Here is a 20,046-nt window from a genome sequence, read left to right as displayed (position 1 = left end):
CCTGTACATAGGAGCAGTATTATAGTAGTTATATTCTTGTACATAGGAGGCAGTATTATAGTAGTTATATTCTTGTACATAGGAGGCAGTATTATAGTAGTTATATTCTTGTACATAGGAGGCAGTATTATAGTAGTTATATTCTTGTACATAGGAGCAGTATTATAGTAGTTATATTCTTGTACATAGGAGCAGTATTATAGTAGTTATATTCTTGTACATAGGAGGCAGTATTATAGTAGTTATATTCCTGTACATAGGAGCAGTATTATAGTAGTTATATTCTTGTACATAGGAGCAGTATTATAGTAGTTATATTCTTGTACACAGGAGCAGTATTATAGTAGTTATATTCTTGTACATAGGAGGCAGTATTATAGTAGTTATATTCTTGTACATAGGAGCAGTATTATAGTAGTTATATTCTTGTACATAGGAGCAGTATTATAGTAGTTATATTCTTGTATATAGGAGGCAGTATTATAGTAGTTATATTCTTGTACATAGGAGCAGTATTATAGTAGTTATATTCTTGTACATAGGAGCAGTATTATAGTAGTTATATTCTTGTACATAGGAGGCAGTATTATAGTAGTTATATTCCTGTACATAGGAGCAGTACTATAGTAGTTATATTCTTGTACATATGAGCAGTATTATAGTAGTTATATTCTTGTACATAGGAGGCAGTATTATAGTAGTTATATTCTTGTACATAGGAGCAGTATTATAGTAGTTATATTCCTGTACATAGGAGCAGTATTATAGTAGTTATATTCTTGTACATAGGAGGCAGTATTATAGTAGTTATATTCTTGTACATAGGAGGCAGTATTATAGTAGTTATATTCTTGTACATAGGAGGCAGTATTATAGTAGTTATATTCTTGTACATAGGAGCAGTATTATAGTAGTTATATTCTTGTACATAGGAGCAGTATTATAGTAGTTATATTCTTGTACATAGGAGGCAGTATTATAGTAGTTATATTCCTGTACATAGGAGCAGTATTATAGTAGTTATATTCTTGTACATAGGAGCAGTATTATAGTAGTTATATTCTTGTACACAGGAGCAGTATTATAGTAGTTATATTCTTGTACATAGGAGGCAGTATTATAGTAGTTATATTCTTGTACATAGGAGCAGTATTATAGTAGTTATATTCTTGTACATAGGAGCAGTATTATAGTAGTTATATTCTTGTATATAGGAGGCAGTATTATAGTAGTTATATTCTTGTACATAGGAGCAGTATTATAGTAGTTATATTCTTGTACATAGGAGCAGTATTATAGTAGTTATATTCTTGTACATAGGAGGCAGTATTATAGTAGTTATATTCCTGTACTTAGGAGCAGTATTATAGTAGTTATATTCTTGTACATAGGAGCAGTATTATAGTAGTTATATTCTTGTACATAGGAGCAGTATTATAGTAGTTATATTCTTGTACATAGGAGTCAGTATTATAGTAGTTATATTCTTGTACATAGGGAGCAGTATTATAGTAGTTATATTCTTGTACAGAGGAGCAGTATTATAGTAGTTATATTCTTGTACAGAGGAGCAGTATTATAGTAGTTATATTCTTGTACAGAGGAGCAGTATTATAGTAGTTATATTCTTGTACATATGAGCAGTATTATAGTAGTTATATTCTTGTACATAGGAGGCAGTATTATAGTAGTTATATTCTTGTACATAGGAGCAGTATTATAGTAGTTATATTCCTGTACATAGGAGCAGTATTATAGTAGTTATATTCTTGTACATAGGAGGCAGTATTATAGTAGTTATATTCTTGTACATAGGAGGCAGTATTATAGTAGTTATATTCTTGTACATAGGAGGCAGTATTATAGTAGTTATATTCTTGTACATAGGAGCAGTATTATAGTAGTTATATTCTTGTACATAGGAGCAGTATTATAGTAGTTATATTCTTGTATATAGGAGGCAGTATTATAGTAGTTATATTCTTGTACATAGGAGCAGTATTATAGTAGTTATATTCTTGTACATAGGAGCAGTATTATAGTAGTTATATTCTTGTACATAGGAGGCAGTATTATAGTAGTTATATTCCTGTACTTAGGAGCAGTATTATAGTAGTTATATTCTTGTACATAGGAGCAGTATTATAGTAGTTATATTCTTGTACATAGGAGCAGTATTATAGTAGTTATATTCTTGTACATAGGAGGCAGTATTATAGTAGTTATATTCTTGTACATAGGGAGCAGTATTATAGTAGTTATATTCTTGTACAGAGGAGCAGTATTATAGTAGTTATATTCTTGTACAGAGGAGCAGTATTATAGTAGTTATATTCTTGTACAGAGGAGCAGTATTATAGTAGTTATATTCTTGTACAGAGGAGCAGTATTATAGTAGTTATATTCTTGTACATAGGAGGCAGTATTATAGTAGTTATATTCTTGTACATAGGAGGCAGTATTATAGTAGTTATATTCTTGTACATAGGAGCAGTATTATAGTAGTTATATTCTTGTACATAGGAGCAGTATTATAGTAGTTATATTCTTGTACATAGGAGCAGTATTATAGTAGTTATATTCTTGTACATAGGAGGCAGTATTATAGTAGTTATATTCTTGTACATAGGAGGCAGTATTATAGTAGTTATAGTCTTGTACATAGGAGCAGTATTATAGTAGATATATTCTTGTACATATGAGCAGTATTATAGTAGTTATATTCTTGTATATAGGAGCAGTATTATAGTAGTTATATTCTTTGAAAATTCTCTTTTTATTGAAAAGTATATTGAAAATACATACTACAACATTATGCAGTGACATATACAAAGTGGTTGATATCGTACATTGCTTTGAGTATACATAACAGCTTGAAGGACTGTAGATATGGACCTAAACAGAATTCCGTATATAAATAACAGGACAATACTAATTTCCCATTTTTCACATATAGACAGAATAATCATATCCCATTATACAAGTATTATGCAAAGGTTACAGATGCATCTTACCAGTATATAAAGGTCTTGTAGTATAACTGGTGAACATAATGACTCAGAAATAGAGGAAAAAGGGGAGGGGAAGGATATGGGGATAGGGACAAGGAGTAGGAGGGAGGGAAGGATAAAGAGGAATAACCAAAAACAACAATCCATCCATGACACTCGTTCGTATGCAGCATATTAGATATCTAAAGTGCATATTGAATGTATTCATATTCACAGGTATTATTTTGTCAGTGACTCAGACATGGTCTAGAACGTGTACCATTAATGCGCATATATACCCTCTACCCGTGAGCTCATAATGTACCACTACTAGCAGACCCGTGTGCCGTCTGACTATTCGGAGGGTCATCCCTAAACATGAGCCAGGGTGTCCAAAGCTTCACATATTTATTGTGATTCCTGTCCTCCCAACTCGCCAGTTCCTCCATACGACAGATATGGTCCACCTTGTTCAGCCATGCCTCCACAGTGGGGGGTTCTGTACTCAACCAGTGCTGCGGGATGAGCAGCCTTGCCGCCTGGAGTAATTGGGTGGTTAAGCATCTTTTTGAGGGAGAGAAAGAGGGTGTCGGGAGCCACAGGAGCACAAGAGTAGGGGGCACTTCCACAACTACATGTGTTATTTTCTGAATAGTAGATAAGACTCCTTCCCAGAATGGACGGATCCTAGGACAAGACCAGAAGATGTGAGACAGAGTACCTGTGTCTTCCATACACCTCCAGCATTTATCGTCCTGTCTCATACCCCTGATAAACATTTGCTTCGGCGTCATATACCACTGGGTAAGGACCTTGTATGTGTGTTCCTGTATCCTGGTACACCTTGAGAAACCGTGGGAGTGCGCATGTATCCTCATAATGTCAGTCTCATTCAGTTCCACCTCCAGTTCAGCAGCCCAATGCCTCAGATATTGCGGTGTTCCAGGGGAGCGGGGGTTAACCAAAGCCAAGTAACACAGAGAGATCAGTTTACGTGGGATGGACTCAAATGTTAAGAGTTTCTCAAACCAAGACTGTGTAGGTTTATGTCTATTACTCTCTATTAGTGGTCTGGAGACTGAGTTAAGTTCAATCAGTTCCAGAAAATTACACTTTTTTATAAGGTTGTGTAGTGGGTATTGGTCAGATAAGTCACCCGAGGTCGCCCCCAGGAATTCCTCTGTTGTGAACTTGCGTAGTCTATGCCAGGTCGTGGCTATTTGTTTGGCATTTGGCCGTATAGTGAAAGGAAGAAGGTCCGCTGGCATAGATGGAGAGGGGTTATTTAGAAGGTTAAGGCCATTTAACTGTTGAATTACTGAGGCGGTTCCCCTAAGCAGAACTTGCGACCTAAGATTAGAAGTAGTAAGACCCCAGAGGCCCGCCCTCTGGACAGATGAAAGTTGGGCGAGTTCTAAGTCGCATCCCCAAGTCTGGTATTTAGTGGCATGTAGCTGAATCCATCTTTTTAAATGAATCGCCTGATAGTATAGGTGTGCGTCTGGTAACCCAAACCCCCCCGTGCTCCTCCCCTGTATCAGCCTGCTATGGGCCAATCTAGCGGATTTCCCACCCCAAAGGAACGTTCTAAATAGCCTCCTGACCTGGCAAAAGAAGGACATAGGGATAAAAACGGGCAGCATTTGCATCACATAAAGGAGCCTGGGCATGATGAAGGCCTTCAGAAGGTTCTTTCTACCCATCCAAGAGACATATGGGATTTTAAGTGAGTGAAGCTGCTTCTGTATATCATTTAAGAGGGGTTTAAAGTTCAAACTGAAAGTTTGGTCCAAATCTGCTGGTAACTTAATCCCTAGATAGGAAATATGAGAACCCTGCCAGATAAACGGGGTTGTGCCTTTTAAAGAGGAGATCATTTTGCTTGGCGCTGAGACGTTCATCGCCTCTGACTTCGTATAATTAACTTTAAAGTTAGAGATCCTCCCATATAATTCGAAAAGGGATAGAAGATGCGGAAAGGCCTCGACAGGGTTTGTGAGCATGACCAGAAGATCATCCGCATAAGCGGCATTTATAAATTCTACAGAACTATCCCTAATTTTGAGACCCTTTATACCGGGGTGTTCTCTTATAGCTTGCAATAATGTCTCCATTACCATGACGTACAGTGTAGGTGACAGAGGACAGCCCTGACGAGTCCCATTTGTAATCGGGAACGATTGGGATAATGTACCATTTACCCTTATACGTGCACTAGGTTCATGGTAGAGGGACATGATGGCAGTTTGGAATTGCTCTGGAACGCCAAGTTTATGTAGGGTTTTCCTCATGTAGCTCCAGCTTACCCTGTCAAAGGCCTTTTCCGCATCCACACCCAAAAGGACCAGTGAGGCCTTCTCTTTCTTAGCCAATTGCATCGCTGAGAGAACCCTACAGGAGTTCTGATTTCCCTCTCGTCCAGGCACAAACCCGGCTTGGTCCAGGTGAATTAGTTTCGGCAGAAGGGGAGCAAGGCGGGAAGCCATCAACTTGGCCCATACTTTAACGTCTACGTTGAGAAGCGATATCGGCCTATAACTGCCGCATTGGTTAGGGTCTTTACCTGCTTTTGGGAGAATTGTGACCGTCGCTTCCAGGGATTGCCTATGGAGAACAGAACCATTTAATAGGGAATTACACCAAGTGGCCATACGAAGGGTTAGGACAGATGATAATTTTTTATAATACCCCACAGAAAACCCATCAGGTCCAGGGCATTTCCCCATTGGCATAGAGCTCAATATATTTGATATTTCTTCTATTGTGACTGGGGCAAGGAGTTGTTCCCTATCTTTGGTCTCCAGTTTGGGCAGATTGAGGTTCCCCAAGAACTTGTCAGCAGCCTCTTCTATATAAGCTTCTGTGTCGTCATCTGGGCATTTGAGCCCATAAAGCTGACTATAAAACTTATGGAATTCTCTCGCAATATCTGAAGTTTTATGTAATAGCCTGCCATCTTTATCTTTAATTCCAGCTATATAGGAAGCATCTTTTTTCTGTTTAAGGAGCGAAGCCATGAGCCTCGTCCCCTTGTCTCCATGAGCATAAAAACGGAACTGGGCATACTGGTAAGATTTGGCCTGGTGATAGTTAAGGTGATCTTTTAGTTTTTTCCTAGTTAGTGTTAGTTCTTGTTGGGCCTCTATAGTTCTGGATTTTTTGTGCAGAGATTCTAAAGCTGAGATCTTCTCTAGTAATGTATGGAATGTTTTTTGTCTTTCCTTCTTTTTCCGACTACCCAGGGCAATCAGCTCCCCTCTGATGACCGCCTTATGCGTCTCCCAGACAGTAGTGACAGAAACGTCATCCATGGTGCTCTCCTTAAAGAAGTGTTGTAATTTAGCTTCTATGTCTCTCATTCCCTCCACGTCGTCCAGCAGAGTTTCATTTAATCTCCATTGTCGAGATTGCTGAGGTAATTCAGAGAACACCATGGATGTCGTGACAGGAGCATGATCTGATACTGTCATAGGATCAATGGTGGAGTTACTCACCAGTTCAGCGTGAGCGTCAGAGATAAAAATATAGTCTAGCCTGGAATAGACCTTGTGCGGGGCTGAGAAGAACGTGTAATCTAAGTCAGTGGGGTGAGTCAGGCGCCAAGTGTCCAGTAAATGGGCCCCTGCTAGATGCTTATTAATCCTGCCAATAGCCGCTTGAGTCAACTGTGAGGAATGATCTGAAGCGTCTACCAGTGGGTTTAAAGCCACATTAAGATCCCCCCCTATTAAACAAATGCCCTCTGCAAAGGAAGTAAATTTAGTCAATGTAGTCTTCAACCATAGGCCCTGACCCCGGTTAGGACTGTATAGACTTGCTAGTGTTACCAGCACGGTCCCAATTTTACCTTTTACGAACATAAAGCGTCCCTCTGGGTCGGTCAAGGATGAGACAAGGGAGAAGGGAACCCTTTTGGATATGGCAATCCCCGCGCCCCTGGAAGCCTTGGCATGAGAGCTGATGAACCACTGATTAAAGTAGGACTGGGGGAGTTTAGGAACATGGCCGAGCTTAAGGTGCAGCTCTTGGAAAACAGACATCCGTGCGTCTCTTCTTTAGCAGTCTGATCACCTGTGAGCGCTTTTGGGGGGTATTAAAACCCCGTACATTAAATGTAGTGCAGTTAACTGCAGCCATCAGTGTAGTGATATACACATGTGCTTGCATATAATAACATACGTGAGCATGGACAGGGAAACAGGGGGAACAAACAGGGGAACGCCTTGTCTTGGACAAGGTCCTTTGATCCCTTTAGCCAGAATTTTGTTAATAAAAGCAAAATATGTAATCCTGCAAGAAAAAGGGGTTCAAAGGAAATAAGAGAACTCCGTGCGGGAGCACAGGAACCACCGGTGACAAGGTGGGAGCAGGCCGACATAGTGTCAGACAGTACTGCTCCTGGCCACAAATCAGGGTTCCCCACCCCCACAAAGTGTGCTGACATTAGTATACATGTGTGAACATAGCCACTCCTATAACTGCCTGAGAGAATCTGGCTATACATATCAGGGAATCACAGTATACTGTGTGCACCTACTAACTGACAACCTGAGAGAATGCATTACTTATATAACCTCTATGGTAGTCGCCCATAACAACATGAAGTGAATGCAGCTTCCACCCTCCACATAGGGAGCAATGACGTCCTCCATCTTAAATGTGCTCCTATAACATATTGAACATTAACTGAGGAGCTTGCAATCTAACAGCCCACATACAACCTGTGGAGAATGTTCAAGTAATTCTTTGCTTTGCTCCTTTTCTTGATGGCACCTTCGACCATCTGGAACTATCAGGGAGTTCTGGGAGCGGGACGCCAGTGTCCGCCGAGGGCAGCCATGATGGGATATCTTGTGGCGTGATGTTCAGCAGCTCCCATGCCGCCGGCAGATCACTGGGGGTCCAGATCGTGCACCTCTTTCCTTCCCTGGAGAATGTGAGGCCAAATGGAAAAAGCCACTTAAAGGGGATCTTTCTCTGGCGCAGAATCTCGGTGACAGGCCGCAGGATTCTTCTTTTATTCAGGGTTGAAGGCGCGAGATCCTGGAATAGCAGAATCTTGGCTCCATCATGCTTTAGATCTCCCTTCTCCCTGGCCGCTTTAAAAATCGCAGCGGTATCTACGTACCGCAAGAGACCGCAGACCACATCACGAGGGGGTTCTCCCTCCCTGGGTTTAGGTCGCAGAGAGCGATGAATGCGCTCAATTGTGACTGCAGATGCACCTTCAGGGCCCAGCAAGGAGGTGAAAATGGCGGATGCTGCTGCAGGAAGCTCTTCATGTGACACTGCTTCTGGCAAGCCTCTGAAGCGCACATTTTTGCGCCTGCTTCTATTTTCCTGATCTTCAATCAGGGCATATGCATGATCTAGAGAAGACAGGTAAGCAGAGCTGTTATCTCCAATCGCACGGGTGTAATCCAGGATGGCCCCCTGTGTATTTTCAAGCCTCTCCACTCTATGGCCGATGTGCTTAATGTCCTCCTTTATCTCAGTGAGCTCCTGCATAACTGGCTGTATCACTGACAGGAGCGCTTGTTGCAAGAACCTCTTTGAAATGGGTTCAGCAGCTTCAGCCTGCGACCCCTGGGAGCCCTCAGTGGACGGGCTGTCTGCTCTCTCAGCCTCCTCTATGCTGTCATCAGGGTCAGGAGGTGCCATCTTAGGTCTCTCTGTTACTGGAGCTGCAGACCGCTTGTTAAAGTATTTCTCCATCTCAGAGGGACCCCGATCTTGCTTGAGGGGTTCAGGTCTTTCTTTGGGCAGGTATTTGCCGATTTTCCCCATATTTGTGCAGTTAAGAAGCGAAATAAACCACTTTGTGAGGCAAAGAAGAGGAGAGCTCTCCTCACATGCAGCCGATCAGGAAGCTGGTCAAGCTCCGCCCCCTATAGTAGTTATATTCTTTGTCAATTGTCTTTTTATTGAAAAGCATATCAAAAGAGATGTTTACATACATTGATGCACAAATCAGAGTTATTACAGACAAGTCTAAAGCGTACTTTGACAGTATAGTGCATAGTATACATATGACATATATAAAGTGCATGTCTTCAGAGCAAGGTCATCTAGAACCAACTAATTGACATTTGGTGTGTGACCTGATGTAGGTAGGTCAAACAAACATATAAAAAGGGGGGGGAGGATGGGGGATGGGGGGGGGGTGTCCTTAGAACTGGACAGATACGGTCTGAAGCTGTTAAGATAACCTTTGATGATTCCAAAGGGAGAAAGAAGGTTTAGCACCCTCCATTCTCACTAATGTGTCGTTCCTGTCTGGGGGGACATTTTCAAAGTTGTTTGTCTGTTGAAAATTGTTTAAGATGTTGGTGTACCATTCGCATATCTATATGTAATCCAGGGGGCCCATAGCTTTTTGTGCTTCTCATGTGCCCTAAGTTCCCAGCCCGCTAGCTCTTCCATACGATGAACGTGATCTAGTTTGCTTAACCACTGAGAGGTGGTGGGGGGTTCTTTACTCAGCCACTTTTGGGGGATAAGTAGACGGGCAGCTTGAATCAAGTGTATAACAAGTTTGTTCCTTGATGGCGATAGTTCTTTTGTTGGAAGCCATAAAAGAACCAACTCTGGGGTTAATGTCAGGTTAGTGTTTAGAATTTCATTAATGGTCCGAGAGACGTCATCCCAGTATCCTCTTATTTTAGAACAGGACCAAAAAATGTGTAGAAGAGTGCCACTCTCTTCCCCACACCTCCAACACCTGTCATGATCACTGAGACCACTAAGAAATAGTTGTTTGGGGGTGAGGTACCACTGTGTGAGGACCTTATATGAGTGCTCTTGGATCTTCACGCAGCGGGAGAAGCCATGCGAGTGTGCGTGCATACGGAGAGTATCTGTCTCCGAAAAGTTAACCTTAAAGTCATTAGCCCAGGTGTGGACATATTGTGGAGTAATGCGACGTTGTGGTGAGATCAAGGCCAAATATATAGTGGATATCAATTTGCGTTGAGGAGAAGGGGGGGTTGCTAATTTTTCAAACCATGTCGGGGTCATTACACATGACTTCTGAGTAGTTAGTTGTTTCCCAGCAGATTTTATAGTTATTAGGTCTAGAAAGTTAAATGTACTCCAGGCTAAGCTAAGGGGATGTTGATCCGGTAAAGTGCCGTTTACCTTTCCTATAAAGTCAGCTGTGGAGAAATCTCTTAATCTGTGCCAAATCTGCGAGACCTGAGATCCTGGAGGCTGAATCGAGTGTGGTATGAGATCTGCTGGCATTATACTAGGGGGGTTCTGTAGGAGCCCATGTGTCTTGTTGAGCTGTTTAATGACTAGGCTAGTGCCCTTTAAGAGGACATGTGAATGGAGTGATGCATTTGCCTGACCCCATAGGGCTGCTTTCTGTGGTTGGGTGAGCTGCATTAGTTCCAGTTCCGTGCCCAATGTGCGGTAGGCAGGGGAATGAAGCTGCAACCACCTCCTCAGGTGAATAGCCCTGTAATATGTCTGGACGTCCGGCAGTGCTATACCTCCATGACCACGCCCCAGTATCAGCCTCTGGTGAGGAGCCCTAGCCTTCTTGCCGCCCCATAGGTAAGTCATAAAAAGCCTGCGAATCCTTGTAAAATATGAGTTAGGTAAAAATATTGGCAACATCTGTAGTACGTACATAATTTTTGGGAGGACAAACGCTTTTAGTATATTCTTCCTTCCCATCCAAGAGGAATAAGGGAGGCGTAGCGATTGGAGCAGGTTTTGGACCTCTGATATTAGGGGAGTATAATTAAGCCGGAATAAATCTTCCGTGCAGGCGGAAATCCTAACTCCTAGGTAGGAGACACAGGAGGACTGCCATTTAAATGGTGTATTTGATTTCAAAATGGCTATGGAGCTCGCCGGAGCATTAACGTTTAAAGCTTCTGACTTGGTATAATTCATTTTGTAGTTTGATAGCCTACCATACTCTTTAAACAGTGTCAAAAGATGCGGGAAGGCCTCGACCGGGTTAGAAACCATGATCAGTAGATCGTCAGCATATGCCACGTTAATGTATTCTATGGCGTCATTTTCTGTTTTCACACCACGTATATTTACATGGTCTCTAATGGCCTGAAGAAGGGTCTCCATGACCAATATATATAAGGCAGGAGATAGGGGGCAGCCCTGACGTGTCCCGTTGCGAATAGGGAAGGATGGGGACAATGTGCCATTGACCCTGATTCTAGCACTCGGATCCTTGTACAATGACATGACTGCCTCCTGAAATCTCGTCGGGATTCCAAACCTCAGTAGAGTCCTCCTCATAAAGTACCAGCTCACCCGGTCGAAGGCCTTCTCCGCATCCACACTGAGCAGCGCCAAGGGGAGGTTTTTCTTTTTGGCCCACTGTATTGCTGTGATCAACCTACAGGAATTATGATTCCCTTCCCTCCCTGGAACAAAGCCAGATTGGTCAGGGTGGATAAGTTTAGGAAGTAGATTTCCCAGACGTGTCGCCAGAAGTTTGGCCCATATTTTTATATCTACGTTAAGTAACGAGATTGGCCTAAAACTACCGCAGAGAAGGGGATCTTTCCCCGGTTTGGGGAGGATGGTTACCGTGGCCTCCAGTGATTGTTTATGAAGGGTTTCACCATTTAGGAGTGCATTGCACCACGTTACTAGGTGGGGTATTAATATATCTGAGAATTTTTTATAATAGCCCACTGGAAAGCCATCTGGGCCAGGACTTTTACCCATGGGCATAGAGGCTAGTAATTTTTTCACTTCTAGTTCGGTGACTGGCTCTAATAAGGTGTCCCTTTCTTGGGAGGTTATCTGGGGTAGATTGAGGCCTTTCAAAAACAAGTCTGTTGCTTCTGGTATTGATGGATCTGGGTGATTAGGGTCTGACAGGCCGTATAGTTGCTTATAGAATTTTTGAAATTCCTCTGCTATGTCTGCTGTTTTATGCAGCATATTTCCAGTACTGGATTTGATATTGGGTATGAACATGGACTCTTTCCTTTGTTTAATAAGGGAGGACGTCAGTTTAGAACCTTTATCCCCGTGTGAGTAGTGTTTAAATTGGGCATATTGATAGGCCTTTGCGTTTTGAATGTTTAAATGGTCTTTTAGTTGTGATCTTAGTTGGGTCAGTTCAGTCTGGACTTTTATTGCTCTAGACCGTTTATGGACCGCTTCTTTATCTGCTATCTGAACCAAGAGATCGTGTAGGATCTTTTGTTTCTCTTTTTTAACCCTACTACCTAAGGCTATTAACTCTCCCCGGATAACCACCTTGTGCGTCTCCCACAGTGTCGTCTGGGGCATACCTGGTGTCGCATTATCTATAAAGAAGTCCTTTAATTTTTGCTCCAGGATTGAGATATCTGATTGTCTATCTAGCAGCGTCTCGTTTAAGCGCCACTGTCTAACTGAGGCAGGCAAGCTGGAAAATCTGAGGGCAGCAGAGACTGGGGCGTGGTCAGAGACGGACACAACACCTATGTCGGCTGAGTCCACCATATCCACGGCATTACTGGACAGTAGGATATAGTCTAACCTCTTATGTGATTTGTGTGGGGCCGAGAAGAAGGTGAAGTCCCTAGTATCTGGGTGGGCTAGTCGCCAGACGTCCAGCAGATTCATGTCTGATATGTACCTATTGATGCACCCCAGTGCAGATTGGGTCAATTGGGAGGAGCCGTCAGAAGCGTCAATGATAGGATTCAGTGTGACATTGAGGTCTCCCCCAATCAATCCAATCCCCTCCGCAAACAGATCTAGTTTACTTAGTGTAACCTTGATCCATTGTTTCTGGCCACGGTTAGGGCTGTACAAACTAGCGAGTGTGACCTTTTGTGTACCTATGAGGCCTTTCACGAAAATGAAGCGGCCCTCAGGGTCCGTCAGGGTAGATATCAATGTAAATGGTACTTTTCTAGAAATTGCAATACCCACTCCTCTCTTTGCCTTCTCAAAGGCACTGAAATACCAGTGTTGGAAGTATGGGTTCTGAATTTTAGGTACATTTGTTTCTCTAAAATGCAGCTCCTGAAAGAAGCAAATATCTGTGTTGTTCTTTTTTAGCAGACGGATGACCTGAGAGCGCTTTTGTGGGGTATTAAAGCCCCTTACATTATACGTTGTACATTTAATTGACGACATCATTGAGAAAATGGGGTGACTTTGGAACCGGAGAACTCCAGTCAGTCACATCGACCGTATCTAGGGAGTGAACTAGTAACATCACAACTAAAGTTTCTGTCAACATGACAGATAGAACAGTGCAATGACTCCCATGCCAGCAACACTGCAGCAGGTCACTTAGCTGCAGTGAAGCGGGCATGAGCAGCCATTTAATCAGGCACATGTACCAGGTTTGTGCCAAGGTAACCCTGGTAGGTAGGGGGGGTACAAAGTGGAACCATATCTTTATAATGGTGTCCACATTGCGCCACCTGCTGAACTGGTGCGGGATAGCACCTTACATATTATGGTCTAGGTTGAATGCAGTAAAATAACATTGCAAAGCAGAATGTCTGCTCTGCAGATTACAACAAGAACGGGAACAATTCAGGACTCATGACAGACAGGTATACTTGCAGACTTAAGATGTGATATAATCAAGTAAGAACCTGTCCCTCTATGATGTCTGTGGAGAACTTCATCTGAGGTAAGATAACTCCTCTGTATAGTCTCTAGGACTTCAAGTGTCTCTTGATCTGTGCTGGTTCCTCTTCTTCTGTGAGGCTTTAAGCCATCCTGAGGCCTCTGGGAGATCTGGCAGCTGTGTTCCAATCTCTGCAGACGGCAGCCATGATGGCACATCTAGTGGATCTGTTTGCAGCAGCTCCCAGGCCGCCTGGAGATCTTGTGGCAGGCGAATGGTGCAGCACTTCCCATCTACAGCAAATGTGAGGCCGAAGGGGAATAGCCATTTATATGGCACCTTGTGATGGCGCAGATGGTCAGTGAGGGGCCGCAGCGCCCTCCTTTTATTCAATGTGGAGGATGCCAGGTCCTGATAGATGGAGATTTTAGCCCCCTCATATATGATCTCCTTCATATTTCTGGCAGCTTGCATTAAGGCAGCGGTGTCCACATACCTCAGGAGACCGCACACCACGTCCCTGGGGTTCTCTCTCTCTTTTGGCTTCGGCCTGAGCGCTCTGTGGATTCTTTCTATTTGAATCTCGGCCGCTCTGGAGCTTCCCAGGAGCAGGGAGAAGATGGCGCCGGCAGCTTCTGGTAAGCCTTCATGTGGGGTGCTTTCAGGCAGGCCGCGAATCCGGAGGTTTTTCCTCCTGTTCCTGTTCTCTTGATCCTCTATGAGGGAGTATGCAGTGTCCAGTGAGGCTGCCAGAGCCATGGTGTGATTGCTTGCAGCTCTGATGTAATTCGAGATGGACTCCTGGTTACTTTCCAGTGTTTCCACCCTCGTGCCGATATGCTTCAGGTCGGCTTTTATCTCCTGCAGATCTTGTATAACTGGGGCAAGAGCTGCTGATAAAGCCTGCTGCAGGAACTGCCTGGATATCGGGGCAGCACTTTGTGATGTGGGGCCTGCTGTGTGCTCTGCAGCAGCTTCATCTTCTCCCTCCGAATCCCTGCCCCAGTCATCTAGTTCCGGCAGCACCATCTTAGGACCGGCCGGCACAGGAGCTGTAGTTTTCTTGTTGAGATATTTATCCATATCTGAGGCACCGCGCTCCGGTTTGCTGACTTCAGGTTTCTCTCTGGGTATATATCTACCGACTTTTCCCATTCTTGAGCAAATTAGACCGCTGAATTTACCAGTTAGCAGAGTGGTAAGGAGGAGAGCTCTCCTACATGCGTCCTGCTGGGTCTGCCTAGTAGTTATATTCTTGTACATAGGAGCAGTATTATAGTAGTTATAATCTTGTACATAGGAGCAGTATTATAGTAGTTGTATTCTTGTACATAGGAGGCAGTATTATAGTAGTTATATTCTTGTACATAGGAGCAGTATTATAGTAGTTGTATTCTTGTACATAGGAGGCAGTATTATAGTAGTTATATTTTTGTACATAGGAGCAGTATTATAGTAGGTATATTCTTGTACATAGGAGCAGTATTATAGTAGTTATATTCTTGTACATAGGAGCAGTATTATAGCAGTTATATTCTTGTACATAGGAGGCAGTATTATAGTAGTTATATTCTTGTACATAGGAGCAGTATTATAGTAGTTATATTCTTGTACATAGGAGCAGTATTATAGTAGATATATTCTTGTACATAGGAGCAGTATTATAGTAGTTATATTCTTGTACATAGGAGACGGTATTATAGTAGTTATATTCTTGTACATAGGAGCAGTATTATAGTAGTTATATTCTTGTACATAGGAGCAGTATTATAGAAGTTATATTCTTGTACATAGGAGGCAGTATTATAGTAGTTATATTTTTTGTACATAGGAGCAGTATTATAGTAGTTATATTCTTGTACATAGGAGCAGTATTATAGTAGTTATATTCTTGTACATAGGAGCAGTATTATAGTAGTTATATTCTTGTACATAGGAGCAGTATTATAGTAGTTATATTCTTGTACATAGGAGCAGTATTATAGTAGTTATATTCTTGTACATAGGAGCAGTATTATAGTAGTTATATTCTTGTACATAGGAGCAGTATTATAGTAGGTATATTCTTGTACATAGGAGCAGTATTATTAGTAGTTATATACTTGTACATAGGGACAGTATTATAGTAGTTATATTCTTGTACATAGGAGCAGTATTATAGTAGTTATATTCTTGTACATAGGAGCAGTATTATAGTAGTTATATTCTTGTACATAGGAGCAGTATTATAGTAGTTATATTCTTGTACATAGGAGCAGTATTATAGTAGTTATATTCTTGTACATAGGAGCAGCATTATAGTAGTTATATTCTTGTACATAGGAGCAGTATTACAGTAGTTATATTCTTGTACATAGGAGGCAGTATTATAGTAGTTATATTCTTGTACATAGGAGCAGTATTATAGTAGTTATATTCTTGTACATAGGAGCAGTATTATAGTAGTTATATTCTTGTACATAGGAGCAGTATTATAGTAGTTATATTCTTGTACATAGGAGCAGCATTATAGTAGTTATATTCTTGTACATAGGAGCAGTATTACAGTAGTTATATTCTTGTACATAGGAGGCAGTATTATAGTAGTTATATTCTTCTACATAGGAGGCAGTATTATAGTAGTTATATTCTTGTACATAGGAGCAGTATTATAGTAGTTATATTCTTGTACATAGGAGTAGTATTTATAGTAGTTATATTCTTGTACATAGGAGCAGTATTATAGTAGTTATATTCTTGTACATAGGAGCAGTATTATAGTAGTTATATTCTTCTACATAGGAGGCAGTATTATAGTAGTTATATACTTGTACATAGGGACAGTATTATAGTAGTTATATTCTTGTACATAGGAGCAGTATTATAGTAGTTATAATCTTTTCTATAAAGGCCGTATCATAGTACTACTTCTGTTGTCATACAAAGTATATTTCTTAGTAGTGGAATGACTCTTATCTCAAAAGAATAGTAATATTGTAGAGAATATGAAGGATAATGATGGATACATGGTTTCCATTTCTTTGCTTGTGAAGCATTTACACCACACAGTGATATAAGCAGCACAACTGCTCAGCACCTTGTCATTCAGCCTTTACATCCATGTCAGCCGTAGCCCTGTTTCTGCACTCGGCTGTGGCGACCTGAATGGCAGCAGCTGCCTAGATGACAGATAGTCTGAATGCATGGAGCTGTCCCATCTGGGAGGTGCTGAAACCTTTGTAACCACCCACAGGACACAGTCCAGGTGAGCACAGCAGAGGCTGAAACATTTTACCTATATGGGCGAAAGCAGAAGTTTAATACTGGATGCTTATGATGTACTGTATATTAATTACTCTTTTTTAATATGTACTGCAATATTGTAACGGTCTCGTATTTTATTATAAGATCACGTTCCTTGTCCGAGCCACTCGGGTCTGTACATGGACCTCCTCAGCCCCAGTGTAGTGTGTTCAGCGACTGTGGTGGTGAGACAAGTCAAGGGGGGGGGGGGCAACATATGGAGCTGGGCGACTAAATAAAAAAAAACACAGCCAGAGAACCCCTTTAACTTGCAAATCTATAACTAGGATGTAAGTGTGGATTATGACGGCCTGTATTCTGTCCATGGAGCAGCAGGTGCATGTTTGTCACTTTATGGAGTAGTATAATTGTACTACTTATTGTTAAAATGCTAGGACAATCTCGTTCAGACATACTGTATCTGCTAAAATTTCTATTGCAGAGGTGGAAGATGTGGGTTGCAACACTCTAACCCTGCCCAGGGGCCATGCTAGAAGGCAGGAAGCACGCGCACCTGGAAGCATAAATGACAGGAAGCGGTTGGCGCGCCCTCTGATGGGACGCCAGCATGGGATGGAGCACGGAGGCAGTGTGGCCACATCTGGCGGAGAAAGCAGCGGGCAGCGAGGCAGGAGATGCTGGTGACGTGACAGGTGAGACAACGGGATGTAAGGCAGAAGGCCCAGGCCTAACAACCAGTTGTATCTAAGTAAGCTGAAAAGTTGACTATGAACACCAGCTCATTGATATGACTTTATATTAACGGTTTACTTCTATGAAGCAAAGGGATAAGCAATGATAGGCCATTGTACGTATGGTAACAAATGGGCAGTGCAGGGATGTACAATACTACATGAGCCCCTTTAATAGCGCAAGGTTCCTAGCATATAGGTGCCTGACAGCAAAAGCTATAAAAGAGAGGAGCTGCATGAACATGACAAGGGGAGGAATACTCCCAGCAGGACCTTTTCAATAAAGTTAATCAGACATTGTTTTGAAAATTGCCCCCTCAGAGAGGATGTATAAAGAATCAGCAAAACATAAAGAACAAGTATTTAAGACTTAAAAATAACACCCTGCGTGGACGTAGAATCGAAGGGAGTCGGTCAACTCCAAAAGCAATTTTAAAGTATGTATTCTGCCATGTAGAATAGGTGACCTGAAACATAACCATACTTTGTTAGTGAAAATCCGATCCCATAAACCCATGAAATGCTTCTTTTCATGCAGATAAGGTTTTTGGTGCACCTTTGGTCTGCCAGTAACGCAGGAACTCCCACTCTTGTTTGATTGACAGTTTCTTAGATTTCAGAGCAATATCACAGGGAAAACCCGGTGCACTTAAAGGGGTAGTCTCACTTCGGCAAGTAGCATTTATCATGTAGAAAAGGTAATGCCAGGTGCTTACTAATGTATTGGGATTGTCCATATTGCCTTCTTTGCTGGCTAGATTAATATTTCCATCACATTATAACACTGCTTGTATCCATGACCACCCTGCAATCAATCAGCGGTGGTCGTGCTTAAACACTATAGGAAAAATGCGCCAGGCTCTCTAGTGGCCGGGACCGTGGGAGCGCACATAGGCTGGTGCTTGTTCCTATAGAGTGCAAGCACGGCCATTGCTGCTGGATTGCAGGGTGGTTGTAACCATGGAAACTAGCAGTGTATAATGTGATGGAAAAATGAATCCAGCCAGGAAAGAAAGCAATATGGATAATAACAATACATTAGTAAGTGCCTTGTATTAACTTCCTTTACATGTTAAATGCTGTTTGCTGAAGTGAGACAACCCTTTAACAGAGAGAACATCCCCACTGTGCACTAAAAACCGTATTTGCATTCTTAGGAATAGTTATTGTTTGGGCCACGTACGCTACATGGCTGTATTCTTACTTTGGAACAGTTTGTGGCGATAACCAACATTTACAGCATTCAGTTTACCTAGTGCCACCACAAGGGGGAGCTCCCTGTATACTGTGTTCAATGTATAAAGGTATGCAGGTTTGAAGCTCAGCTTTTGGGTTGCCAGTACCCTTTTAATACAAGTCACTTTTTTTTCTGCTGTTATGTGCTGTCCCACTGTCATAATCCATGAGGCTTTCCTGGAAAGAATGACACTGAAGTGCTCAGACATTGTGAATAGTGTTGTATCAATGCACAGCTCTTTGTGACTATGTATCAGGTCAAACAGACGTCAGAGCCCTTTGTCCTGACAAGGAAATGTATCAGAGCAGGAACACAGAATATGTTTGCACACTGAGGTGAACGAACTGTCACTTTATGATCGACACACAATAACCGGGCTCATTTATAAAGGATGTTTTCAATAGTGAAGTTTATATGATGACGTTCGGTGGAACGTGCAGGATATGTTGGGGATGATAGTGATGGTAGTACTAATGTCATGGATAGGACCGGGCACCGATGAGGAGCTTATATTGTGGTATATTACTACAGATTATATATATATTAGTACAGATTTTCATAAACCTCAAATCTCTAATGGGCAACTATGATAAACGAGAATCACAGCGCTGAGGAATTAAAGCGGTTCTCCGATTATATAAAGCATCATTGCTGTGTAAATGAAAAGTTCTACAACTTTTTATTAAATGTTTCATTTCTTCATCATTTGCAAGATATGAGTTTGCTGTTAATGAATGAGAACACTTGTCTACTCAGCTGAAAAGTTGACACATTTGTATCCAGTCTAGATATTGTTTTGTGAGGTAAACACTTCTCTCTGATAGTTTGCAACAATGTATCAGTCTAGAGTCCTAGCTGTTGAAGGGTTTCTACCACCACATTTTCACCTATTTAGCTGTCAGACACTAGCGATCTGCTAGTGTCTGCTCTACCTAACCATGCTATTGTAATCCCTTTCTGTGCAGCGGTTACCCTAAAAAATGTTGTTTTATTGCTATGCTAATGAGCCTCTAGGTGCTATGGGGGCGTCTTTTCAGCACCTCGAGGCTCCGTCCACTCACTATTTCCGCCGCCCAGCGCGCTCCAGCCCGCTCCTCTCCTCTAGATTGACAGCCCACTCGCACCTAGAGGCTCATTAGCATAGCAATAAAACTACGTTTTTTAGGGTAACCGCTGCACAGAAAGAGATTACAATAGCATGGTTAGGTAGAGCAGACACTAGCAGATCGCTAGTGTCTGACAGCTAAATAGGTAAAAATGTGGTGGTAGAAACCCTTTAAGCCTAGT

General features: G+C 42.0%; 1 protein-coding gene across 4 annotated transcripts in view; it reads left to right on the top strand.

The window, feature by feature from the left end:
• The window catches only part of LOC120980605 (keratin, type I cytoskeletal 9-like), a 112,153-nt gene that overhangs the window by 13,121 nt on the left and 78,986 nt on the right, over positions 1-20,046 (top strand). Inside the window, exons 1-2 of one of the 4 annotated variants that reach the window (XM_040409784.1) lie at positions 16,673-16,792; positions 17,273-17,483. In XM_040409784.1, the coding sequence (XP_040265718.1) occupies positions 17,399-17,483 (85 nt within the window). In that variant the 5' untranslated portion in view covers positions 16,673-16,792; positions 17,273-17,398. Of the gene's footprint in view, positions 1-16,672; positions 16,793-17,272; positions 17,484-20,046 lie in introns of those variants that run through there. The other 3 variants (XM_040409785.1, XM_040409789.1, XM_040409788.1) reach the window with 3 other exon arrangements.

The sequence above is a fragment of the Bufo bufo genome, chromosome 10 (genome assembly GCF_905171765.1).
Source record: "Bufo bufo chromosome 10, aBufBuf1.1, whole genome shotgun sequence".
Lineage (NCBI taxonomy): Eukaryota > Metazoa > Chordata > Amphibia > Anura > Bufonidae > Bufo > Bufo bufo.
Note: the sequence above shows the minus strand (reverse complement) of the source record. Positions and strands in the feature narration are given on the sequence as shown.